The 26,926-nt window shown below is 41.8% G+C and overlaps 1 protein-coding gene across 3 annotated transcripts in view; it reads right to left on the bottom strand.

The window, feature by feature from the left end:
• Tapt1 (transmembrane anterior posterior transformation 1) overlaps nt 1–26,926 on the bottom strand; it is a 46,274-nt gene that overhangs the window by 15,317 nt on the left and 4,031 nt on the right. The window contains exons 2-4 of one of the 3 annotated variants that reach the window (NM_001432808.1): nt 22,598–22,728; nt 10,264–10,382; nt 873–1,035 (exon numbers count right to left, since the gene is read on the bottom strand). In NM_001432808.1, coding sequence (NP_001419737.1) covers nt 873–1,035; nt 10,264–10,382; nt 22,598–22,728 — 413 coding nt within the window. Of the gene's footprint in view, nt 1–872; nt 1,036–5,218; nt 5,286–10,263; nt 10,383–22,597; nt 22,729–26,926 lie in introns of those variants that run through there. The other 2 variants (XM_087583094.1, XM_087583095.1) reach the window with 2 other exon arrangements.

The following is a 26,926-nucleotide window of genomic DNA, read 5'->3' as shown; positions in this document are numbered from 1 at the left end:
TGCAGAGAGAAATGTGGGAACTTTTCAGTGTTTACTAGCAGTCAGACCTGAGGCTGTGGTCCTGCAATGGAGGCTGAGGAGGAGCAAAGGCTGCTAACACTTCCCTGCATGTGCTCCCTGGGGCATGCTGAGGACTCAACACATTCACAGAACCAGAATGGGTTTTGTTGAATTAGTCATTTGTAAAAACAAAACAAAACAAAGCAAAACAGAAAAATTTGGGAAGTTTGATGTAAAAAGTTCAGCACACATAATTAAGTTACTCGGAATCCTCACAATTCTTACAAAAACAACAACAAAACAGTGCACACATGGTTTTCCAATAAATTTGCAACTTGATAGCATGTGTTCTCAGAATTTGTAAGCAGTGGGAATCTTCCCTTTAACTTGTATTCCCAGCCTTCCTAATGCTGTGACCCTGTAATACAGTCCCTCATTCTGTTACCCTGACCATAAAATTATTTTATTGCTACTTCATAACTGTACTTTTGCTAGTTACAAATCATAATGTAAATATGTGATATGCAGGACATCTGATATGTGACCCCTGTGAAGGAGTCTGTTGACCCCCCTCTCCACCTGTTGAGAACCACTGCTTTAATTGGGGGACACACCTGGCTTTGAGGAACTCTCCCTTTAAGTATGACCCAGCACCAGTAGCTCAGGGGGCACCTCGATAAACTCAGCCCCCAATCCTCACTAAATCTGACTCTACTCTCTACCAAGACCCTCCAGGGAATGAAGCACATTCATTAATGGCTTTCCACAAGCCACAGCCCTTTTCTCATTCCCTCTGTGGGACCTGAGTCTTGAGTGCTGGCCAGCTTCAGGCGGCAGGGTCAGACTAAGAAGTGAGGAGCAAGTGGCCTTACCTCTAGCATGTTGTAGATGATATAGAGTTTGATGACAGATTGGCCTCTTATCAGGTGGTACATCATAGAATAGTCAACATAATGCATCATGAAATAGCAGATTACTAAAATGACACCCTTCAAAATGTCACACACCTGTGCGGGCTGAAGCAAACGTCTGTCCCTGAAACATACAAGTAATGAAGATAGGAGTTTTACTCTATGTGTTCTCAAAACAAGTCATCTTTACTGGACAGGCAATAGCATATCAAGGTCACACAATAGCATCTCAAGGTCACGATGAACATCGGGCTGATGTTTTAAAAACTTTAACAAGGATGGTCACTAAAACAACTGCGTAACTGGACCTTTTCTGCTGAGTCTAGAATATAAAGATGTTAGACTAAAGGTGGATCAGAACTGAAGAGTGTGCAGGTGGCAGCTGTGTGTGTGTGTGTGTGTGTGTGTGTGTGTGTGTGTGTGTGTGTGAGAGAGAGAGAGAGAGAGAGAGAGAGAGAGAGAGAGAGAGAGAGAGAGAGAGAGACCTCACTGTACTCATAGCTGCTGGGTCAGCCTGCCCACCCAGTAGGCGCTTTATGCACACCACTCTGCACCTTGTCCACTTTATTTCCCAACAGCCCCGCTGGTCACATAGAGAGCCAGGATTACAGGCACACCTAGCTCCAGATCTTTTTTTTTTTTTTTTTTTTTTTTAAATTCTTTTTTTCGGAGCTGGGGACGGAACCCAGGGCCTTGCGCTTGCTAGGCAAGTGCTCTACCACTGAGCTAAATCCCCAACCCCGCTCCAGATCTTTCATAGTGATTCCGAAAGGCCCTCATGTTTTTATGGTTATGTAGTTTTCCCCATGAATACATAATTTTTCCAACCCATTATTGACAAGTTTCTAATCTTTTTCAGCTATAAGCTAACACAATGTACATGTCTTATAAGTAAAAATATATCTGTATTGTAAAATCCTACAATTCTATATGCACATGACATTTTGGTAAAAATAGTCAATATGAGCCTCAGAAGGGTTTGTGTCAACTTACACTTCTGTTAGCAGCATATTGGGAAACTTGTGGTCACAAGCACCAAAATAACACATGACCAACATCTGAATCTTTGCCAGTTGCATTGGTGAGAAACAGAACCCAATATCATTTGATGTTAATTTACCTCAGGAGTAGAGCTGGTACTGTGGAAGATACCACCTAGGGCCTTGCTAATGCTGGCCAAGCACTCTGTCACTGAGCCATATCTCCATTTAAAATAAGTAAAAAAAAAAAAAAGCCAAATCTCCTTTCTGCTCCGAGAAGGCCCTGGGCTTGTGAGCTCCCTGCCATAGCCTCCCAGACAGTGTGCATCAAAGGTCTGTGTACCAGGTCTGACTCTGAATGTTCCCTTATACATCCAAGATTTATTTAAATTTCTGATGAATCCTCTCCTCATATCTTCTCGTTTCATTCTTTTTATTGAGGTGGGTTAGTTGTTTGCTGGACACTGTTTCTGTAGAAGTTTGTTCTTTGTAACAAGACTTGAATTTTTCAGAATTAAAAAAATTAGTTGATTCTTCCTTCTGAGAGCAGAGCATAAACACTTAAGCCTAAGTCAAGGAAGGAAGCAATAAGATGGAGAAAACAAATAGAAAAGAAGAAATTTAGGATTCCCCTTTACTGGACATAACATTTTTATGACAAGAATGAATATACTTGAGTCTACTGCAGACTTAGTCCTTGGGATCAAGTTCAGGCTTCTGTCTTGGCAGGTTTTAGCACATTCAAGTGTTAGGACTAGGAGCTTCCGTTAGGAGCTGTGGTCTCTTATCTTTACCAACAGTGACTACTCCAAGCTGCAGTGTGGGCTGAACTCATTTGCTTCTGTGCCCCTGGCCTCTGAGCCACACACCTACCTCTTAGGAGTTTCTTGGCTATCTATTCTGTCAGTCCCCTCTCAGCCTGTCCACATGAGCAGGACTTTTTCAATCTAATGTGTAAGTCTTTTAAACTGTTCCTGTAACTTGGCTGTGGTACCAGCTCTCAGAGTAGCTGTCCCAGGACTGCATTCTTGCTTTCCCCAGGTTACCAGTAAGTTTGATTGACCTTCTTGGACTCAATACGGGATACTGCAAGTATGAAGGGAGACACACTCAGGAAGGGTAACAGTAGATGGGAAGCCATTCTAGTGAGCTTCCATGGAGGCAGCCTGCCTTTGTCCTCCAACCGCTGTGGAATGCCAGTTGCTTTTGCATTGAAGCTCGAGTCAGAGCTCGGGACAGAGGAGCACCCAGCACACTGCCTCCATCTTTACTCTCACCCTGACCTTCCATGGAGAGCCGGGTAAAGTGCATCTTCCTCTCCCCTCGCCCCTGAGGGCACGCCAAGGGCTAACGATGATTCGGGGATTTCATGTTCTATTCCGCATGACGCCCAGACTGGGAGCAGTAGTTCTTCTGTTACGAGCAAACAAGTTCCTAACTCAGCTATCAAGAGGAGGTGTGCTAGATGGTCCTGCACCCCTGGGCTATAGACGGGAGTTGCCCCAACTCATGGCCAGGAAGATAACATCCATGCAGGCATGGCACTTTACAAAAGTCCTCCAACACAGAGAAATCAGCAACTTAGACTTCACCATATAACCTACTGTTTGGAAAAAAAAAACCAAACATACCTCTTCACCTTATTAATTTCTAAAACACACAATGAAAAGCAGGACAAAATGTATCTATTGCACTGGTTCCTCAGCCACCACTGCCTTAACCTCTTATTTGTCTGCTACAGACAATCTTCAAAGTGGAGGACTATTCCAACACAATATAAAAACGTGTTTCACAACCTCGATAAACAAGGATTTTCTTTCCACCTGTGCCCATTAATAAAAAAGGAAAGTGGAAAAAGAAAACAACAAACCCTTCATGTAAGTGGCATCTTATATAATGCCCGTATGCATCCCATCTTCTCCAATCTAACCGCACAAATGAGTTTAGCTAATTAAAAGGACATGAACCAATCATAGCATTTGCTCCTATTCTGGCAGGATATTTATTAACTCTGTGAGAAGCTTATCTACAATGCTGCCAATCAACCCTGAGCGGGCACCGAGGTAATCTTTCAGGCTGAAGTCCTAGTTATGATGGCAGTTAAAGAGCAATTATAGGCAGGTCCTTCAGCAAATGCTGGTGATCTCAAGAGAACGGTGGGCAAACTTAAAAAAAAAAGAAAAAACAAACCAAACCATCCAACCAAATAAACAAACAGACAAAAAACCCCACATTAATCTAATTTAGTTTAGACTAATGGTTTTGTTACATGCCATGGCAAGACAAGATTAAATAAAATATTCGGTAGAACTTCCAATAAAAATAAGATATTTAACACAATTTAAGATATTCAAGTTAAAACACCTATAAAGTACTCTCTGCATCTCTAAATTTTAACCCCTACTAACACTTCCACTATACTTCATAGTTATTACAAAAGACAACTTTGTGTTATATATTTCATATATGCATAAATTTTACTATTATACATCTCTGAGCTGTTTAAAGTGCACATAGATTCATGGCAGTAGAATTCTGTACCAGAGAAAGATGCTCGTCATGAATCGTCCCCACCCCTGACACTCCACTGTTAAAGAGAACCGGGTTTGGCAAGATCAAGAAGGAAGAGGCGACAACAGCGGCAAGTGGAACCCTCCTGCCAGCTCATTTCAAGGGACAGGGGTCAGGGGCGAGTGTGACTCATTTCCCTGTAAAGTGTGCCTAACTGAGGGCTGGAGGGAACACATACTATTAAAATTTTAAAAATGTGTATTTCATGTGGTTCATAGTTTTAAGAGAAGCCCCTTTATGGTCTTAAAGTGAACTGGAATAAAGGACTAGGATCAAGATGCTCAACTGGGAAACTCAAAATTTCTTAAGTTTGGCACACAGTAAAAAAAACAATCACTTATCACTTTACACTTGATGGCTAACATCTTTTCTTGTACTTTAAATTAATTAATTAGAACGAAGTGGCTAATTTATGAAGTGCCATTTCTGTTTGGAAACACATAAAGTAAACAGTGGTTCTAGGAACAAGTGAGCTGGGATTAGCCCTAGGGTGAGGACTGGTGTCTGCTACCACAGAGACCCACAAGTCATTAGAGGTTACTTCTCTGTGATTTTCATGGGTGACAGTGCAGTCAAACACTGGAATAAACATGGATAAGGCTTAAGCCCAGGTGAGGATGCTCCTGAAGGCTGGCAGCCACATTTTGCTCAGTGTTCCCATCCTCAAATGGTTATGTGGCCTACGCTGGTGCTTTTGCTTTGGGACTGAGGTCATTCTGGCCAAGAGTATAAAAGGAAAAATCAGGGTTTACTCACCACAAGGAGTCCCTGTGCCACCAACACTCCATCCTATAAAGGAAGTGAAAGTGCGCCTCCCTTCGGTCTGATTTACAAGAGAGAAAGAAAGAGAGAAGGTTGGAATGTTGCTACGCTACTTTGAGCGTCATGGTGGGGAACATGGTGGGATGACAAAACCTGATGATGCTGTGAAGGCTTTCTACATAACAGTGTACCCTCTCTCTCTCTCTCTCTCTCTCTCTCTCCACTGGTGCGGCACACGTCAGCCTTGGTCAGAGGAGAGAATGGACAGACCTGTTTCCCTGACAAAGAGACTAAGAACTCTCCTACACTCATGTTCTTGTGGTGGCATTAGTTACTCAGGCCAGAATCGAATGCTGAGCTTCGTGTGGAAAGGGAAAAGACTATACAGCACAAATAAAGTTAAGTTTGAGCACAACTAAATTTAAAGAGGTAAGGCCCATGGAGGAAAGCCAACAAGTTAAGAAACGTGAGAACTTGAAATTCATAGTTCTTTTGGGAGATAAGAACTCTCCACAGGGTCAAATGAAAAGATATTCCTCATCTAAAACAAGTCAAAAGAAGTCAATGAAGTCTTCAGTGAGAGTTACGTCTAAACCAAGACAAGGGATCACAGAATTTGCTGCCTGAACTTTATTTACTCTAATAGCAAAAGAAAAATACCCCAGCATTCCTAATTTAAGTCAGCTTATTTAGCACCGTATAATGTTCAAAAGTACTTTCTTTACTAATAGCTGTCAGTTCTGGGCTCTAGATTTTGCCATTTTCTTCTGTAATCTCATTCAATGTATAACTTAAGTGTGACAGAATTCTAAAGCACAAAACAATGGAGATTCTAGGAAGAGACGGTATTCACACTAATATCACTTAAACTACCACATACTTGGTATTTTTAATATATTCCACAGATGAACTTAGAAAGATATCTGATATCTATCAAGCACAGACAACTCACAATGAATCACAACCTAATTCTGTTTCTGTCTTCAATGAAAACATCATCCTAATTTTCTCTAAACTTTAGACGCTATCTTACCCTGTCTAGGAGAGGACAGAATAGAACTAGCTTTCCAGGACCAACCGACCTACCGGCCTGCCTGCCTGCCTACCGACCGACCGACCTACCTACCTACCTACCTACCTTCCTACCTTCCTTCCTTCCTTCCTTCCTTCCTTCCTTCCTTCCTTCCTTCCTTCCTTCCTTCCTTCCTCCCTCCCTCCCTCCCTCCCTCCCTCCTTCCCTCCCTTCCTCTTCGAACACTGGGCAGCAGGTGAAGACTGCTGAGTCATCAGAAACAGACCCGACCCAGTCTTCCTGAGATCCCTGAAGCGGGTGTCAGCCTCCTACAGGAGCGGTGCAGCATCCTTCACTAGCAACGCAACTGCCATCGACTCCTAGTAACACCCGCCAACTGCTCTGAAGGAGCACAGTTTTAGCTGCTTGGAAATCGGCAAGACGGTCTGCAGACTGGGCAGTTACAAGATGGTCTGCAGACTGGGCAGTCAGGTGAGGACTGAGTCACTGAACGGGCTACAAAATCTTCCTGGTCATCATCCTTTGTTAAAGGCGACATCTCTGCTCAGCCAATTGTTATCAGTGGCAACCCAACCTAAGCCAAACCAAAGCCAAACACATCAAGGTAGCAGAAAATCTAGAAATAGCTTCCAAGCATAAGATTTGGTTTGCTTTAGAAAGCCTCCCAGAGATGCCGCACCAGAGAGAGGGGCAGGCAGAGGAGGAGGAGACACTCACTCATGCAAGGATGACGAAGGCAGCGCTGTCCTGCTGCTGCTGCTCTCTGACCCTGCTGCTGTGTGATACTGTTCCATGGCAGGTTTGAATTAACAAATACCCTTTCCTTCTCTTTTAGAAAATAAGAATTGAGATGAGAAATATATAGATACAAAAAGATTGAAACAGAAGAGATGAGAATGAGAGCGCCTTGGGAAAGTAGACCATTAACTTCTTCGCAGGCTTTAAGTTAGACTGAAGGAAAGAGCACCTTTGCTTGCTTTTTGAAAAGACAGGGATCATGAAGCAGCTACAGGCAAAACAAATCAAACAATCGTTTACATTCATAGAGAACAAAAAGGAAGCGGTACGATAGCAGGACTTGGCTATTTCTAAATAACCCCATAAAGCTAAAATGTATTTAGGTATTCTAGAAATACCTGAATGGCCTTGGGCATAATATTAACAATAGTTTTATTCAGTCATTTTTCACAGTGTACTATATTTTCAGTACCATGCTTAAAAAAAAAGAATCACAGAAACATTGTTTTCACGGTTCAGAGTACCATGAACTATGGTTCATGGTAACACACATTGCTTAACTCAGATACAGAACACTGAAGGTACTAAGACATTAAAAGCAGCACTTCATATTTTCTGTAACATTGCTTGCTCTCATACAGAGGATTCAAGATGGCTAAAATTTGGCTGCATGATTTTAACAGCCTCCTCATATTTCATTTATTGTATAAATATAAATGACAGCATAAAATGTAACTTCAGTTAACCAACACTGCAGATAGATTATTAGAAGTTGTTTGTAACAGGCTGCCCCCTAGAGTCCTTTTAGCTATAAAACCATGAAAATAGAAAATACTTTTAAATGCCACTGAAGTTAATTTAGATGGAAAATGCTTCAAATTAAAATTTTAAAGCAATTATCTTTTTGGTGCTAAAATATAAACTACTATAGAAATGTTAGGTCTAGGAAAGAGCAATCATTTATGTGAAGCAAACTGGATGGTTTAAGAATTCCTATTTTCTGCGACACTTAGTACTCTGAATGGAAAGGGTATGCTATATGCTGCTTACGTGTCCTACTTCCCCAAGTGACAGAGAAACAGAAATGACTTTGAGCATAAAGCAGTATTAGCTGTCTGAAGAACAGATGTGCCGTCAAATAAGATGACTTCCATTCTCAAGAGCCTCTTGAGAACACTGCACGCCATTATCAAGAAGTGTATGCCACCTATGTGCTAACCACACAGAAAGGAAGATAGAGTGCAGAGGCAAGAGTTTCCAGGTTATAAACCCTTTTAATGCTTTATCCCAGGGTGCCAACAGCTGACCAGAGCATGCCATGGGTAGACTACGAATCTGTTTAACACTGCTGATCCAGGAATAACTAAAGGTAATCTAGCTCACAGAGTACGTGTATGTATCCCTACAAGTGCTTAATTACTTATGTCAGGCTGCTTGTTGCATTGGATTAATCTAATTTCCCTGTATTCACACTCTTTATGCAGACACACATGAAGATTTTCATAGAATTTCCCATCTTCTGAAAAGGTAACTAAAATGTTATCTCACTGAGCCCTCAGTATAGAAACCAGCTTTAGTAGTAAAGTACACAAAGATTTTTGAAAATCCTGAGTAATGAGAACAAGCCTTCTTAAAAACCCTCCTCAAAGTAAAAGGAAATGCTTGGCAGACCCTAAAGTTGGTGCTTAAATGCCTAGAAAGATCTCCCACCTGCTTAACTTATTAACTGAATGCGCCGTAATTCGTATCGTTCTGGAAGATGAAAAAGATTACAGATATAAATAATAACTTTTATAATACTGAGGTAGGCTGAATTCTTACAACTGTTTATTCTCTGCAATCTTGCTAATCGTAACTTTTATAACTTTCACAACCTAATCATTATATTATTTATTGTTTCTATTTACATTAGGAGCATTTCTTATCAACATGGGTTAAGGTTCATTTGAAAGGGCTGTGTTTATTATTACTAAGAATAGATGGCTCATTTTCTACTTCAAAAGAAACATCTTTGTGACTTTAGTCTTTTAAACAGAACTTATAGTTTTGAATATGGACTGGAAATTTTTTAGCTCAACTTCATTGATGAAACTATAACTCCAAGTGTTATGTTCCATTGAACGTTCACTATATATAAATGGAGTTTCACAAATCACTGCCCATTTCAGCATTTTAAATTTTCAAACTGAAAAGAAATGTTTTGAAAATATTTACACACATGCTTTAGAACTGTAACTCAAACTCCTGTACTAAAGCTGAGCAGCAATTTCTAAAGGGTGACCAACCACATAGAGCAGAGGCATGACTGTCAAGAAGGGGAACCCTAAAACCAAACTTCCTGCTCACCCAAAGGACAAATGCACATTAAGTGCTACATTCCATCGTTCTGTTTCGGTAGAACAGAAGTGCAGGAAACTGGTATTTATTACTCGGTGCTACAGCAGGGACACTGCTGGCTCTGTGGGATGCCGTGGCAGGCACTCTGCCAGCATTAAGGAGTGCTGTGGTCACGCTCTCCCCTGACATGCTTTTCATATCTCCAGGCTTGGGGGGACAGGTACTGAACTTTCAATATCTCTTTTTGCAGATAGGAAACAAGAGTAGTGGAGGCAGACACTCACTACAATACACTAGCTCTCCAAGTTGGTTTGGGCTGACTGATATTTTCTATCAGAATGATGCCATTACAGAGTTATCTTCTGCCACCAACCAGAAGTCTGTGACTATGGCTTCATAGGCTACTCACACAAGTGAACTGGAGGAGGAAGCCTGCAGTACAGGCTCCTTAGGAGATTAGAACCTGGAATTTTCACAAATAAAGCCCAGGAGGCCTCACAACTGTCATACACAGGGGTCAAAATCATGGCCTGCCACTTTCTCTTTTCTTTCTTTTTTTTTTTTTTTTCCGGAGCTGGGGACCGAACCCAGGGCCTTGTGCTTGCTAGGCAAGCGCTCTACCACTGAGCTAAATCCCCAACCCCCGGCCTGCCACTTTCTACTTTTAGTCCTATTATGTATGCTACATGGCCTCCACAACAGTGTCACTTTACTGACTAGAGCAGAGTTTTGGTTCAGAACCTCTCAGGAAAAAAAATGCATATATAAAACACATATTATATAATATAAATTGAACAGATAAGCAGTGTGTGTATCCATAAAAAACCAAAGTAGGAATGAAATTATATGCATCTTTATTCTAATAACTCTACAAGTTATGAAAGTAATGAAACTGTTTAGACACTAAAAACAGTGAAAGATCTAAACTTACCTTAAACCATAGCAAGGCAGAGTGAGGAGTCTGAACAGAGCCAGAAAGACTCTTAGAGGAAGCAGGGTGAACACATACAGAAAGGCATCGAGGCACAAAAATATTCCAAAAAACATAAGCTACATTGGGAGAGAAAGAAAGAGAGAGATTCTTTAAGTAGTTATACTTCCAACACCCTGGATTTCTAAACTTTATGAGAAATTTCTTCCTGATTACTTCAGCTTTAGAAATAGGACATTAGTCTCTTACTAGTATCCCCAGCAGTCAGCTACTCAAAAGATGGTTTTCACACTCAACTGATGTGACTTTCCTGTACTCCTTAAAACACAGGCTCAAGCTTCTTACCTTTACTCCATCATTCCACTTCCTGTTCATGACAAGACTGGAAGATACAGCTTTAGTTTAAAAACAGTTTTTGTAGACTAAGTTTAACATAATTTTACACAAATGGGCAGTTGCTATACTTGGAAGGCCTTACTCTGATTATTTTCAGAACTACCATTTTCTTTAACCTTTCCCCTGTTTCTTATTGATTTATACTTTCCATTTTCACCAATAAATTTAGCAGTATAGAAGAGAATGTGATAGATCTTCTCATGGCTTGAAGTAACTGGACCTTGTTTACCAAACTCTGCTACTTAGCAGACTTCTTGCATGCCTTACAAACATGATCTGATGGATATGCTGTCACCACAATACTCTACATAGCCTTAGGCAATAAACTGTCCTGCCTGCATGCATTACCTAGATTCACACTGCTATAAGCAAATCAGTTTCTCAAAGAATTCACGAGAAAGTTCTAACTTGCAGGACATGGATCTTTAAAGCAGTGATTAGAGTGGGAAAAGATCATTAGGATAGATAGGTCCCGATCCAACATGCCTGCTATCCTGGAGATGTTGTTGTAAGCCAGAGCCCTCCGTGGTTGAGCTAGCTGTCTAGCCCACACTGGTCTTCTTGTAAGAGAGGGGATTAGGACACAGATAAGCAGAGGGATGACCAGGTGAGGTCTCTCGAGAAGGTGGCTGTCCATAGCTAAGGAGAAAGGCTTCAGGAGAAAGTTGACTCCTTCATGTCAGGGTTCCCTCTCCTGCATCCCTGCTTGACACATTAGGAAGCTAAGGATGTGAAGAATGAATGCTAGCCCAAGGATGTGCATGAGAACTAGCAGGTCTGTTTGGTCAAACGGAAGGTCCTGTTCTCATCTACATGCTTCATGAGTTAGGGTGGCTAACTTATCTTGCAATCTGCTTACTGTCTTTAAAAAAAAAATTGTAAGACTTTAACAAATCAAATACTTAGACTGGCTTCTAAGCTTTAAAATATGTTACAAATTAAAAGCTTTGAGAACACATCAATAAGAATAATGTATACTTTCAAATCTTAGGATCTTGTGGATCTTGAGAAGGCAGGTAATTCTATTTCTTTTTATTTAGACTAAATAACTAAATTATTTGGCTGTCCATTAGCAACTATAAATCCAAATCTCTTCTCCAGCACAGAGGTGTGACTATAAAGTAGTAATACTGGTGACATGCAGCTTTTGTTCTAAGACACAAAAGTCTCTTGTCCTCCTTCAACATTCACTTCAGATTTCAGAACACATGCACTGCTGTGACCACCAAAGCAGCAGTGATTCTGAACCTGCCCTAAGCCACGGTCTGTCAGATTAATTGATGCTCAATTAGCAAGCGCAAGGCCCTGGGTTCGGTCCCCAGCTCCGGGGGGGGGGGGGGAATATATATATACATCAAATCCCTGACCCTGTCACTTTCTTCCCATTTTTCCTCTTCAGTCCCACTGCTGCTGGCCCATGACACCTCACCTATCTTACAGAATGGGAACTCTTACTTTACCTATCTCTCAGCTCAACATGGAAGGCCTTTACGACAAATATGGCATCTGTTTACACTGTTTAGAAGATAAAAAGACAAAACTAAAAATACAGGAGACCAATAACCCCAAAAATTAGAACGTAAAGACAATCTATTCAAAGGAAACCACACACAGGAGTTCTGGGCCCTACCTCTTTGCATTCACTGTACTCATGTTTTCCCAGGAAAGAAAGACAAAAGGTGACACAGGTCTTAGGTGAGTTCCTTTCCTGAGCCAGGTCACTCTTTAGGGTCATCCTTCCTTATCCAACAGTGTAGAACTTTGTCTACGCAGATATTTTGACAACTGAATAAGATACATGTTCATGGCCAGGCACATGGTGCACACCTATGCACAAGGCTCAGGAGAGTAAGGAAAGAGGTACAAAACCTGCCTGCACTACAAGGTGAATTCCAAGCCAGCTTGGGCTATATATTAATAAAAATGGGGAAAAACCCACTAAATCAAAATACCTCCCTTAGAAGACAAAGCAGGAAAACAAAGAACAAACGAACAACAACACCACAGTCAAAATAGTGTTTATTGCATTAAGAAGGTCAAAATTGGGCCTGGAGAGATAGCTCAGCTGTTGACTGCTACTCTGGGTTCCATTCCCATCACTCACAGAGATGCTCACAACCGTCTGTAAGTCCAGTTCCAAGGGATCTGCCACCCTCTTCTGGTTTCCATAAGCACCAGGTATATACGGTATGATGATTTTAATTTCCCCTTTAGACCATGACACCGCCAATCCTTAGCACCAACTCAAACAGTGTTCTCAATGAGTCCCTGAGTGACTAATCCATGCTGACTCCCAGTATAAAACTCAGAGCCTATGAAGGCAGGCAAGTTCAAGTCTGGCTCCCTCCTGAGCAGAAACTGCAGGCATGGAGACAGTGGGCTTGCTAGAGCAGTGCTGGAGCACAGTGGGAAGTTCTTCCTAGAAAGGTGAACTACACATAACAAACAGCAGACACTCTGTTCTAAAATATTCTCTTAAATTATATGCTCAGAACATAGATTCATCAAATGTGCATAAAAAAGATGACTTCAAAAATAATCACGGGCTTAATTAATGAGGTAAAAACAGAGGCCAGAGGTACGTGCTGGTCTGACTCTGGGAGATCTTGTTTTGAGGCTTCTAAGGTGCAGTTCCTTCTTACTGCCACCTTTTCAGGCAGGCTACAGGGCCTAACTCTGCAGTGACACTAGGATGCATTCTAGAGCAGTAGAGACATGGTGAAGATATAGCCAGTCTGAAGAGAACTGTGCTAGTTTGATACTCAAACTTACTGCTGAATTCCTAGTCTTCTTTACTAAAAGAAGACCCATTGTAGGCATTTAACATCTGACAGTCTCTGTTGAGGATATTATAGAATGGTAATGCTTCTGCAACACTGTAGGGCAATATGCACCAAACACTTATGAAAAGGTCTCCAGTTGCTCTTAAGCATTTAAACAGAACCTCCTAAATTGCTCTTAGCCATTTGAAAAATAAAACAAAATGTCTTGTCTCAAAACAAAAATACCAACTTCTATCCATGGGAAATTTGTTTTTAAATTGAAAAAAATTTTTTTTCCAAAGTCTCTTCCTGAATGTCATTTGAAATTTCAAAATATATAAAGGTTCATGACTAAAAAGTATGGTTGTGTAATGTATTTCTTCATCGTTCATTTGAAATTCTGAGCAACATCTCCTCTGCTAGGGCCAGCAAGCATCATCTACTGTGGTGAGGCACTGTAGCCTGGAATGCCCCTGGGAAATGTGAGTAAAGAGCCTAGAAGAGCCCCTCTGCAGCCCCGAATGCCACTGACTATAAAGGTTCAGTCCTATGCTTGGGTTCAGAGGTTCCTGGGACAGAGGCTGCACAGGGCGTGAGGAATCCTGGGGACTGGAAGTGCAGTGAGCGCCAGGGTAGTGAGTGGTTAGCTAAGGCAGAGTCTTAAGCAGGCTGGTATAATGGAGGCCTGGGATATAACAGTGTTGAACGTAATAGTAGAAGAGGCCAGACAACCCAGGGAGCATTCATTATGTATAATCTTTCTACAAATTAAATTCTAAAGAACTATTTATTTTGGCAAGCGTGAGGAAAGATCAGGTTTGTGTAGTGTTAGTGTTGGAATATGTGGAGTGCACTGAGGCATATGCCCAAGAGTCCAGAAAGCTGGAAAATGCTGTCTTCACAGAAGAGACAACACTCAGATTAGACTGCAGGACAAAGAGGACCAGAATTCTACACAGGAAAATGTGCTTGTTCCACTGTGGGGTGTAAGCTGCAAATACTGTTATATGAGAGTGATAAGGCCATCTTCAGTTAGCAGCTAAGGAGCTCAACTTCCTACACAGCAGTTTAACAAACCCACATGTAGGAATGTGACTTTGAAAGCAATCGCTGCACATTCGATAGAGGAAATATTTTTTATGTACCTCAACTCAAAACTTCATGTCCCTAAGAGGTCTATACTCTATGAGAAGGTCAAGAAAGGGATTGCTGAGTCGGGTTCTTCTGTGATGGGTGAGCTTATGCACACATCTGTACACATCTCACTGGCTGGTTCAACTCAGAAGAATCTCAATCAATGCATCACGCTCAGCATAAGCTACATCTGGCGTATAATCTGTATCTATATATGTCTATGTTGAACAGTAGACATATTTCTTGAAAGGTAAATAACTTGAAGAATTTAATTTGTAGGACAATTATGTACAATGAATGACCCTACTATTTTCTGGCCTCTTATTTGATGGTAATCCTAGGCAACCCACTTAGGCTAACTTGGTTAGGACTCTTCACAATATACAAGGTAGGATTACTACTTGTTACTCTTAATGGAACAGACAGGGTAGAGGGTAAAAGTATTTTTTATTCATCTGAAGCAATTATCATCTCCAAGGTTTATTGCCTCAGTTTGGTAGTCCTAGTCCTAGGCCTAGTCCTGGAAGCTTCTAGCTTCTGTACAATCTTGTGTAGGTCTAGAATGTTTTCTGTCTCTGAGACTTGCTGCTGAATAAACTCACCCTTTCTAGTTCTTTCTCACCTCTCACTGGCTGGTTCAACTCAGCTATTCTGGCTTCGAACTCCTCTCCAAGCCGACTGATCCAATTTGGCCTCTCTCTTAGTCCCTGGCTCAGTCTCTCTTTACCTGTGTCTAGCTTGTTCTCTCTTTGCATCCTGTCTCTGTACAACTGTCCCAGTAAAAATGCTTCCTCTTCTCTTTCTCTCTCTGCCCCTCAAGTTCTTCCCTTTCCTCTCTCTTCTCATGACGGTTGGCATATCCTATTCTGTCAAATCTTTCTCTGATTTGTCACTTTATCTGCCACTCAATTACACATCTCTTTCAAACATGGGTGCTTCCTTCTGCAAAATAACTTTACCTTCTACCTTTGCCTACTAACTTGTTTTGGATTAAAGGGCATGTCTGAATTCCAGCCAGAGGGAATAAAGCTGTGTGCTAAGGGCTGGCTGAGCCATGCCACATCTAGAAACAGGTATTTTCAGTAAATAATACATTCTTGGTGTTCACGGTGTGATTAAATATCTTGCAGCAGTAGAGGATCCCCTGAGAGGTTGGCCACATGTGGGACAGTAAGGGTGTCCTTAAAGCTCTGCAATAGAGTGACGGTTACCCTAGTACTTGAGGCCTTCACAGCTCTTGCAGGTAAAGGCAGCCAATGCAAGATGACATCTTTTCAGGCTTAGATCTGATTTTCAGGAAGAAATCAGTCTCATTAGGCTACCAATTAAGTAGTCAGGGAAATTAAGAGTCAAAAACGGCCTGAGTAAGGAATCATAATGGCATGATGTAAGACATCCAAAGCCAATAAGACAGAAAAGAGTTTCCAACAAATAGCTCTCAAGTTGTAAGTTTACAAACAGTCATCTTTTAACTTGCTGGATGGTTTTATGTGCCCAGCAGGTAGCAGCAACGTCACAATGCAAGGTAGCTGGGAATGACCCACCGAATCAAGCCTTATTTCGGTAGGGGGCTACTGGTGTTGTCATCTTGCCTCAGGCAGGGATATGTCCTGGAGAGAAGGGGAGGAAGACTCACCACAGTGCTGAGGTACAGTCAGACTGCACTGACCTGCCTTTTTCCCAGTAGCTCTGTAACTGGGGATCTGGGCAAGGTTGAGTCCCAGACAAAGATCGTCTGCATCCCAAGACAGATTTAGAAGGATGTTTCTATAAATGTATTCTCGTGGAATTAGAAACCAAGAGGATGGTTGAGAAGTCCCTGACACAAACAGGGGTCTGAGTAAGCAGAATGCCAGTTTCACAATAAAATTGAGGACTGTTTTACTGAGATAAAGTGGTCTGATAGCTTTTATTATGTTTTTTTTTCATGTCTTGTAATACAACAAAACCAGCTTTACATGATGATGGCAAATTAAGTTTATTACTATAAATGAACCTTTGAATGACCACTGATTCTGCTTACCCTCAAAAAAGGGAAAGAATTAAGATCTCCTATTAAATACTGAAATCTTCCCTTTCTTGGAATTTTTCTGTTACCATCCATTTTCTCTGTCCCTCAAAAGCAAACTCAAAACAGTCTGTGGTAATTAGAAGGAGAACAGACTCTGTAGGCTCATGTATTTGAGTGCTTGGTTCCCTGGTTGGTGAAACTGTTTTGGGAAGTTATAGATATGGCCTTGGAGGAGGACACAAGGGGTGAGATCTGAAGTTTCAAACGTCCACAGCAGGCCCAGTCTCTGTCCCAGCCTGCCTCCAACTTGTAGTAAGACATAGGTCTGAGCTACTGCTCCAGGGCCGTGCTTGCCTGCTTGCTACTGTCCTCCACACACCATGATGGTCACATGCTAACCCTCTGAATCTGAAGCAAGCCCCCAATTAAATGCTTCTTTTTATAAGTTGTCTTGGTCATGGTTAGAGTTTCTTCACAGCAGTAGAATAGTAACCGAGACAGGTTCCTATTGTATTAGGCCTCGTGAGAGGACTCTGCCATCCTTCTCAGACGAAGAAAGTGAAGTGCTAGACTCTGAGGAGTAAGCAGCTGATGCTGGACCACATGATTCTAGTGTTTGGGGAACTCCTCTCCATTTTGCTTAACAGTTCATGTTTAGCAATAGCACAACTCCATATATCTTGTGGATGAATTAAAAAGGCTCATGTGTTGAGCATTTTGTTCCCAGCTGATGCCACTATTTTGGGAAACCCTGAGAGTTTTTGGAGGCAAAGTCCAGCAGGGAGGTATGGTATGCCTCTGACATCCACTCCCATTACTAGGTTCTGCTTCTCTAGCAACTCAGAAGCAGGAGTCAAGGCCTATGCACTTGAACTTCTGAAATTGTATGTGCATAAAATTTTGTCTTCCTTTAGTTGTTTATGTTAGTGCCAAAAATCTGACCAACGCAAATATATACATTCCTTACAACCTTCAACCTGATAAGTTTAAGCTTCAAAAAATTGTGTGAGTTTTTTTAAAGGCAGAAAAAAAAACCCCTCAAGTTTGAGGTTAGCCTAGGGCATACAATAAATAGGCAATTTAGTGAGATCTGTTTTCAGGTGACAAGAACAGGACTTGAGGATTTAGTTGCAGAAACTTGCCTCATATTATACCCCCATATTTAATCCTTAGTATGATGAAATAAATAACAGTGAATAAATAATTAATAAGGTTCTTTAAAAACAGTAGCTACACTTAAGACTAAACAGTGTAACTTAGTTTGCCTAAAATGTATTTTAAAAGTATAATGTACAAAGTATGGTAAACATGAAATACATGACTGCCCAAAGCATGCAATTACAAGGTAAAGATACACTTTCATTGTAGCTTAGCTTTTGGTGACAGGCAAGGTTCATAAACAAGAACTTTTTATAAAATTATATGAATATTTTTATGTCATTTACATTTGTATATAAATATAAAATAGTATTTATTGTAACCTGTATCTGTCCAACACCAGGAATACAGGATGAAGAGGCAAATGAATCAATTGAGGCTGCTTAGAGAGAGACATGCAACATGAGGAAGAGCTGTGAGCTCTCTCTGTCATCTCCACTCCACACTGACTGCTGCTGCTGTCCGAGTTTTTCAGAAGCAGAGCTCTGGGGCTAACACAGTAACTGTTCCTAATCCTTTTGTCTGTTGCTAAAGCGTAACGTTTGTTTACTATCTTAGTCTCCTGTGCTGGAGTTGGTGTTGACCATGTGTTTATTTTTTCCAGTAAGACACAAGTGAGAGCTGTGCGAGGCCTGGGAAAGCTTTAATTCTATATGAAGGCCAGTCCAAAGGGGGCGCTACTGACTGCTCTTTTTCTTTTCTGATTATAAGGGAGATTCAATACTTCCAGTTGTCAACTTTCTATTTAAAGTTCGATAACCAAAAGCTAAGTGACCAAGACTGGGTGAAACAAGGTCTTGGAGCCATGGCATGTCACTAGCCTGCTGGACAAACTCAGACCTCCCATGATTACATTTGCTCAAAAGAAAGGAGAGGAAACTGAGCAACTCTACTAGCCTCACTTTCTGTCCTATATAGCTAGAGCATTCCTAAGGAATACAGCCTGTATAGAAGCCTAAGTTCTAAACTCTTCAGCTTGACCAGGAGACAAATCTAGACCATCCCACCTTCCAGTTCTTGTGGCTCCTCGATCACCCCATCTCCGAGTCTTTCCAGTACCTTCACCCATACCACCTGGTGCGTGTGCACAATCTACCTCTTCCTACCTTTGCCACACACTTCCTTTTCAGGCCCTGACCTTGACTATGTCTGAAGCTTGCCTCCTAAGCAAACCCTTCCCAACCCCCACTGCTCCACCCCCACTCTCCAACAGGGATCTCTGTGTAACCCTGGCTGTCCTGGAATTCACTCTGTAGACCAGGCTGACGCCAAACTCAGAAATCCATCCACCTCTGCCTCCCAAGTGCTGAGATCAAATGCATGCACCACCACCTGGTCCTTCTGGAAATTCTTTGCAGCATTTTACTTGTTTTGCTTAATGGCACTTACCATTCTGTATCTTTTATTATGTTTCCCACCATGCTAAAATCGAGGCTATGTACTTACATGTTACAAATGCCTAGGATATACTGTAAGTACTTAAGACAGAACAGATCAGTCAGTAAGTATGTGATCTTTATCTTCCTCCTTAAATTAGCATATAAACTAATCAGGGATTTTAGAAAATGTTATGATGGACAGAATTTTTTTCAATTTTGTTTTGCAAAATTATTATAATTTTAGTTCTACAAAGACAACAAAATTAGCCTTGGACAAGAGATATTTACATATTTGACACATAGCAAATCATTCCCTAGTACCTGTATCTACCCAGATATGGTAGGAAGTGAGCTCAGTTTAGAAGTGAGCAACAGGAACTGCTACACTGGCCAGAAGACAGGGGTTTCTGTTCTCAACTAGTCTCCAGTTGCAGCCCACTGAAGATAAACTCTAAAAGCTGTGAACTATGAACCAACTGTAGGCAATGTTACCCAGTGTTCCTGCACAGTAAACCCTTCATGAACAAGGTCAGGTTTACCCCAAGAGCCTGGTTAAGGAAAAGAGGAAACAAACTTTCCCTAGGGTCTCTTTCTATGTGCGGTTAGCAATCTGAGAAAGGCTGACAGACAGTGATCTCCTGCAGGGTGAGCAAAGTCATGTTTAATTAAAGCAAAGCAGGAGCTAAAGAAGAGACCCTGGAGAGTCTTGCAACCAGGTCTCTCCCAAGCATCTCCTGTTGTGTCCTGACAGTTTAGGAATGAAACATGTGGATGAAGAAATTCATCTTGTTCCATGGCAGGACCCTCCTCACAAGGTGCTAACGTTAAGGCTGTTAAAGATTTTAAAACATTTCTACAGGGTTCAAGTGTAACTGATCCACAAGCAGGAGACACTAGCACAGGAAGGAGAGGGGACAACCCAGGAGTCACAGCTAAAAGCAGTGGGGCTGGGATCTGAAGCCAGCAGCGGCAGCCTGCCAGAGAGCCACTGCACTTCTCTGCCTCCCACTGTATTTCCAGAGAAGCCAGTCTCCTCAGTTTTATGGGAGACAGAACGATACCCCAAAAGTGGACTATAAGCACTCAGTAGCAGACTGTGGAAGTGCCTACCTAGAATAGGACTGGGAGGTTTGTGCACGAAAAGAAAAGAAATTCATCATATCTCCTCCTACGCCCCACCCCAACCTGCTGAGACCAAGGAAGTGCTCTAAGATGTCAGGGCTTCATGCCAGGGGAAGAAGTTTGAAAAGGAGTGCTAGTGCAAAGCTGGAGAAACTGCTTGAAGCACAGAGCACACTGTCAAGTGTAAGGCTGTTGTCCCACTGACATATCATGCAATTCCTGCTATTATTTTGTTCTACATTAGTCCACAGGTTTGGTAAAAGACACTGAGCTGATTTTCCTTGACCTGAAAGTATGGACACCAATGTTTTGTAATCCTTGCAGACTTCAGAAAAGCACAGAGCTCTCTAATTTTTAGATGATGTTATGTGAAAATATAGTCATCTACCAAGACAACAGCCAATAAGATACTATATGTTGGCAATGACAATGTTCACTGAAAAGGAGACGATAAAATAATTTAGATTAAGCTGAATGCCAAGTAGTCTCCCCAGCTTTAAGTGAAGTCCTGCTTCTACGTTAGCAGTCAAGGAGAAGTGTGCTCTCTTCTGAAGCACTCTGTGTTCCTAAAGGGCCAATCGCCAGCAGTCCCTTTCACAGAAAGCAAAACAACTGAGAAATGAATGTTAATTCAAACTTCGGGATTTTATACATTTAACCTTCATACAAGTAATTGCAGTTTTATAAACAGTTAACTCCTGGTACAGCAATGCTCTCTCTGATATTTTGCGGTTTCTTTTAAAGGGTAAATCCTGATGGCAACACACCACATATATTACTTAGCCAACAGTGGACCTTAGTTTCAGAAAGAGCACTTGGCTTGTCTTAAGTCTTATCAAGACCTGTAGTCATTTGCTCATGAAACACGACATCTGTTGGCCACTGCAAAGTTGCGATGAAGGAAAATGCATGTATGCATTGGGCCTGCTCTGACGAAGAACAGAACTAACAGCTGATGTAACAAAGAGATCAGATTCAGTGTCAGGGAGAGCTGGGCGCATACAGGAAGTCTGGCTGTGTTTGCAGGTAAATTCCAGTATTTTCAGAGAAAAATGGCATCCAGGATTGATCATCAAGAGAGAAACTTTCCTTACAGGGAGGGTTAAGGCTGGGTGGTATAGGTTAAATATGTTGTCTTATCTCAGACAAACAGCATCAGCAGATTATCTTTGCCCTGACTGCACTGTGTCCAAACACTTCTACACCATGGTTTATCACGCACACCAAAAAAATAAAAAAATAAATGTAAAAAGCAACCTAACAGTGCTTCCCAACGTAAGAACTGGTTTCATCTTTTTTCTACTTACTTCCCACCACAAACATCTGACTCACCTGACCAGCTCTGGACACAATGTTAGCTGAATCTCTGAAGAGAAATGCAGTTACTCTGGTGTGGAGGAAGGAACACTGCCCATAAGCCATCAGTCCCTCAGGTTCCTCCATGGGAACCTCCGTCCTCCTCAGTGAGGATCTCGAAAGCTCAGGACCCTGCCTCCTCCTCAGCGGTTTTCTAACCCCCCACCCCCACCCCCACATCTCAGCAGGTGACACTGCCAAGAACCTACATAAAGGCAAGTCGCTTCTTCTTAGCCATGGAGGCTGGGAGGCAGCTTCCTACGGCCTGCCTGCCACGCCTCTTGCTTCACAGCGCACTGAGAACATGCCCGGGAGGCTTCCTGCAGCCAGTCTAATAGGAAGCACCATTCTGAGGAAGCAGCCAGATTTGACAAGGCTTATGCTACTATAAAAACCCATGATTTAGCTCCTACATCTTTCCTTGCAATAAGATCTAGACTCTCACAGGACTCCTAACTCCAGCAGCATCAGAGGGAAAAGGGCTTTCCTGTTCTCTGCCTGACTCTGCAACAAGATACGGAGGACCTGGTGTTGTTTATTCTGTGTTTATCTTTAAAAGGGGGCTTTCTGTGACAAGGTTAAACAAGTCATCTTCTTTCTTGATGGTCTGTCACATATGTCTTCAAATATGTGGCTATTCTAAAACTGAAACCTCAGAGAAGGTTGAAATTAAATAACAAGTGGAGAAAAAAGAAAGAGAGAAAGTGCTATTCTCGAAACACACAACTAAAGGGAGAGGGCAAGCTCGGAGATGGAGAGGAAACCCTGACTTAAAGCCGTTTGGATAAGACACAAATACATCCCAAAGTGAAGGCGTGAAGAGATCCAGGAACGTTCCCCTCAGACTAAAACCAGGTGTTATAAGCCACTTTCTACAAAGGAATCCTTTACCTCCAAACACATTCAATCACTTACCACATTATTTCCAATATTTTAAAAAGTCAATGGATGCTGTTCACAATTTTTTCATAATTAACACTTTCAAATGATGTTCGGAAATGAAAAAGAAAGCGTACCTTTTCCAATTCTCTTGGTATTCGCATACAAGTGTACACCCTTTCTCTTCGCTCTGTATACTTGGCCTCGTTATGTTCGAGGAAGTACCCTCTTGTCAGTTCAGCACTGAGGAACCTCAATAATGACAATTCTACAGAAAAAAGAAAGACACAAAAGAAAGTGTTTATCAAGAACTCGGAGGCTGGGGCCATAGGTAAAACATATAGAAAACCAACAGGGAATATACAGTCTACAGGTCTGTGCCAGCAAGAAAGGGAAACCAAACGGCCAGAGGGTGGTGTTGGGGAACTGCTGCTGTTGCATGCTGAATGCCACCGGAGTAGGGAAGGGATGGCTGCTGAGAACCAAAGGAGCTGAGGAACACCTTTCAGACCAGGCCTGGGTCTCATGGTGCTATGGGCCTGGACTGCAGAGAAAGGGGAAGAGCTGTGAAGACTCCATTGAATAAACATTCCAGTGGTCCAGAAGCAGCTCAGGGCCCGGGAAAGCAGTGCTTTCCACCCATGACTTTGCCAGCCATTCAGACACAGGACAGCTGCCTTCTGCTTGGGTGAGCCTGGAGATCCGGCAGAAGTCAGCCAGCAGCAGCACTTCCCCCTATGAAAATGTACTTCTCCTAAGTAAAAATTTCCCAACGCTATGAAATCACTAGCTATACAAAGCAGAACCTTTCTTTCCTAGGGCTGGTCCACTTGTCCACACTGCCATTGCTCCTCCAATGTAAATTCATCCTGTTTATAGCAGTAGAGGAAGGCAAGGCAAAAGTAGCTGATATGTGTTCCACTCTGCAGGACTTGAGGATACTAAGCTAATGTGGGGATGCCTGACCTCAGTTCTTTCTGGTATGCCATACTTCTCCTAACCCCATCATCTCACCCATCTCTTCAAACCCCTTACCTGACCAACACCTTCTGACTCCTCATGAGGCTGCATGAGGCTCAACTTTTTTCCAGGATCGCAAAAGTTTTCAAACTAATTTCTGAGCTTACTCTGATTTCTCTGACAAATGTACCAAAGCACTACCAAGTGGGGATAGTCAAAAAGCCACCAGGAAGGTAGAAGCAGGCTTAGCTGAGGGACTGGACAGCATACCTTAAAGAGCTTACTTTTGTCAACACTGGAATGAATCCCTAGCTCCAGGGGTTTCACATCACATTACATGCTTATTTTTGCTTAAGTGGTATGTTCTATGTAAACACACACACACACACACACACACACACACACACACACACCCCTCTATACATGAGACTTATAATGCATTTGCAGAATTGGTGAGACACTGAGAAGTATTTGGGAGTGAAATGGGGGAAGGTAAGCCTTCCTGGGGAGAAATGTTACCATGTCCCCATTGTTGCTTGGCACAGGGCACACAGGGTCATGGTGCACCATGGGGAGCCTGTCTTCCTTTCTCAGATTACAGTTAAGTCAACAGTGATGTAGACACAAGCTACAAATGCCACTGCTTATATTAATGGAATTAAGCTCAGTCTTAAAGGCAATGGTATAATCTCATCTACAGAGAGTAAAACTTTGGGCTTTCTAGAACAAAATCTGAAGAGAAGAAGAAAGCCTTGCATGCTGCCCTGCAAAAGAGAAAGCCATGCTTACGCTTAGTTCACGCTTTTCACCCAATCTTATTTAACACTAACTTTACTTAAAGATGACCTATAAGAACATAAAAAGTAGGATTAGTCTAAGTATTCAGCATTGGTGGAACCACTTAAAAATATCAATGATACACTTTTATTGATACACTTTTATAAGACAACTCAGCAGTCAAAAGAGAATATGAATCTCCATAAGAGAAGAGTTGCTGGGTGCTAGGGGTGGGACTCTGAGACTGGGGAGTTAGCAGGGAATGTGTTGGGCCTTGGCCCATGGTCCTCAGTGATAATGATTACAAATGACAGCCCAAGGGGCCTGGGCTTAACCCTGAGAGCAGTGCCCTGGTGTCATCGCAAGGATGGGAGGCTTTCTGTTCCCAACAAGAGACAGAAGCTGGGCAGACTAGGAATCTGGCTTCTGCGTTAAAGAGGCACACAGACAGGTCATTACAGTAGTTTTATATTGCAAAAAGCATACTAAAACAAAAAGGTCTGGCTGTACCTTGTTATTGGGCAAATTCTCTTCAGCAGTGGTGCCTACCTTGGTGACTACTGAGGCCAGTTTTCGCTGTAATCAGTATTTTGGTTCACAGGTTGACAAAACGGATGTGGGGTCAACTGGAGAAGGGAACTTTACCAGCTCTCAGCTTTTAGGCCTATGATGGTCAAGTCACAGATCTCAAGTTCTCACAAGGGAAAACTGAACCTTCTGCCAATTCTGTAACACCTGTTTCCGTCTTGCCTTCCACACAGATCCTTGAGGCACTTGACAGTGTTTGTGTGAGTGTAGATGAAAACCACAGGGCATGATGTGGTGTCATGAACTCCAGTTCCTTTCTGCATGTTAATCGTAAAATTAACCATTTCTGGTGTGGTTGTAACCTAAATCTATAAATGCTATTTCTGCCATCCTGGCTCTATGGTGGAAAGTGTCACAAGCACATTTAACTAAGGATGTAGCCTAAATTAATTAGATTTCATAAATAGGTTCTGATATAAACAGAAATGTTTCAGCAATATTGTAAGTACAAAGAGGACTGTGTGAGAGGCTACCTCTAGGAGGCAAGACTCTCGGTGTTAAGCACCGAGTTAGATGCTTACCTGCTGAGACATCGACTTAGCTTCTACAATGGTAAAACACTGAACAGTGAAAGTGTATTCTTTAAGTACAAACACTCAAAACTATAAAACAGATTCTATAGCTATAGCTGTCTCCAAGTCACTAAGAGGCAAAGGACATCATCTCTAAGGTTGCACCAAAAGCAAGCAGTAAACCTGATTCAGAGTTCTGGCCAAGTGGGTGCTTTTCACGACTAGATTACACATCCCACTACTGTTCTTTCTTGAAACAAGGACTTGGTATGGAGTCCTGGCTGGCTGGCCTATATAGATCTGGCTGGCTTCAAGTTTGCAGTGATCCTCCTGACTCTGTTTCCACAGTACCAGAACTATAGACATGAGACACCGCATCCAGCACTAAGAACTTTTAAAAACAGGTACCTGGGCATTTTCCGAGAAGTCTAGTACGCCATCAGTCCCCATTCTCTGTACTTCGACAGAACCTGGGTTCTATGCAGCCACCTGAACAGCAGACTCTCTAAGACCATGAACCAAGTACCATGGACCTTATTTTTCCAACGTCCATCTGAGTACGTTCTAGCATAACACTGTCTCTACACACAACCAACATCATGCTATAGGCTAAAGAATTGTTTTCAAAGGTACAGTAAAATAAGAATGATGAAAAGCCCAAGCTTTGTGGTATAAACTAACTTGAAGGACTTAACTTGCTTCCGTATCAACAATTCCTAGAGATAAGACCAGGATTAATGGATGGGATCCTTCTACGCTAAGGTGGTTACAAAGGTCTTATGTTCATTACTTTATATAACTCTCATAATAATTATAAACTGAAAAGGAGACTTAAAGATATTCACATAATATAAATGAAGAGACTGAGAAAATAACAGACCCAGTCGGAACTCATTTAAAAGGACAGATGTGAGAGCGAAGAGCAGAGCTGACCTGCGAAATGCAGGGTGCATTTCTCTCCACAATTACACCCACTCACCCACTGCTCCGTTAGAGAGAAAGGCTGGCCACAATATGCTTTTCAATCATGCCAAATGAAGGGGCTTCCACTGCCTTAGACCAGACCTGTCAAGCTGGCCTTGTTGCTTGTATGGTATCCCCATCCCGTCACTCCCTGGAGAAGTCTGGCCTCCCTATAGAGATATTCAGTGCAGTAGTGCATGGTGGCTTTGCTAAACTTTATAGTTCTATATACATGTCTGAATTTACTTGTCTTTGGGTACAGTCTTGTGAAAATAGATCTATTTTAAGATCATAAGTTTGTCTATTAGAAGATTGTGAACATTAATAAAAGCAAAATATCAGTCATAAGTCCAAATCAATTCCACCAGTATCTTTTAATCTATCACAAAAACATTCTGTAATTCTTTATCTTTAATTGAGAAATAAGAGTTTAAATTCTCTTCCTTTACTCCGAAATAAGAACTATTAGTCTTACTCATCTATTTACTTTAGAAATTAGAAGCTAGGATCAAAAAGTATTTATTAAAAGTAACGAGTAATCTTACATATATTTACATATTCAGCAATATGTCTAAATATATCTTTCTTAAAATAGCACTGCACATTAAAAAAGCAAATTGGAAAGGAATACTAGTTGACTGTTAAGAAACCATGAAACACACTTGT

The sequence above is a fragment of the Rattus norvegicus genome, chromosome 14, assembly GCF_021556685.1.
Source record: "Rattus norvegicus strain SHRSP/BbbUtx chromosome 14, alternate assembly SHRSP_T2T, whole genome shotgun sequence".
NCBI classification, from domain to species: domain Eukaryota; kingdom Metazoa; phylum Chordata; class Mammalia; order Rodentia; family Muridae; genus Rattus; species Rattus norvegicus.
Note: the sequence above shows the minus strand (reverse complement) of the source record. Positions and strands in the feature narration are given on the sequence as shown.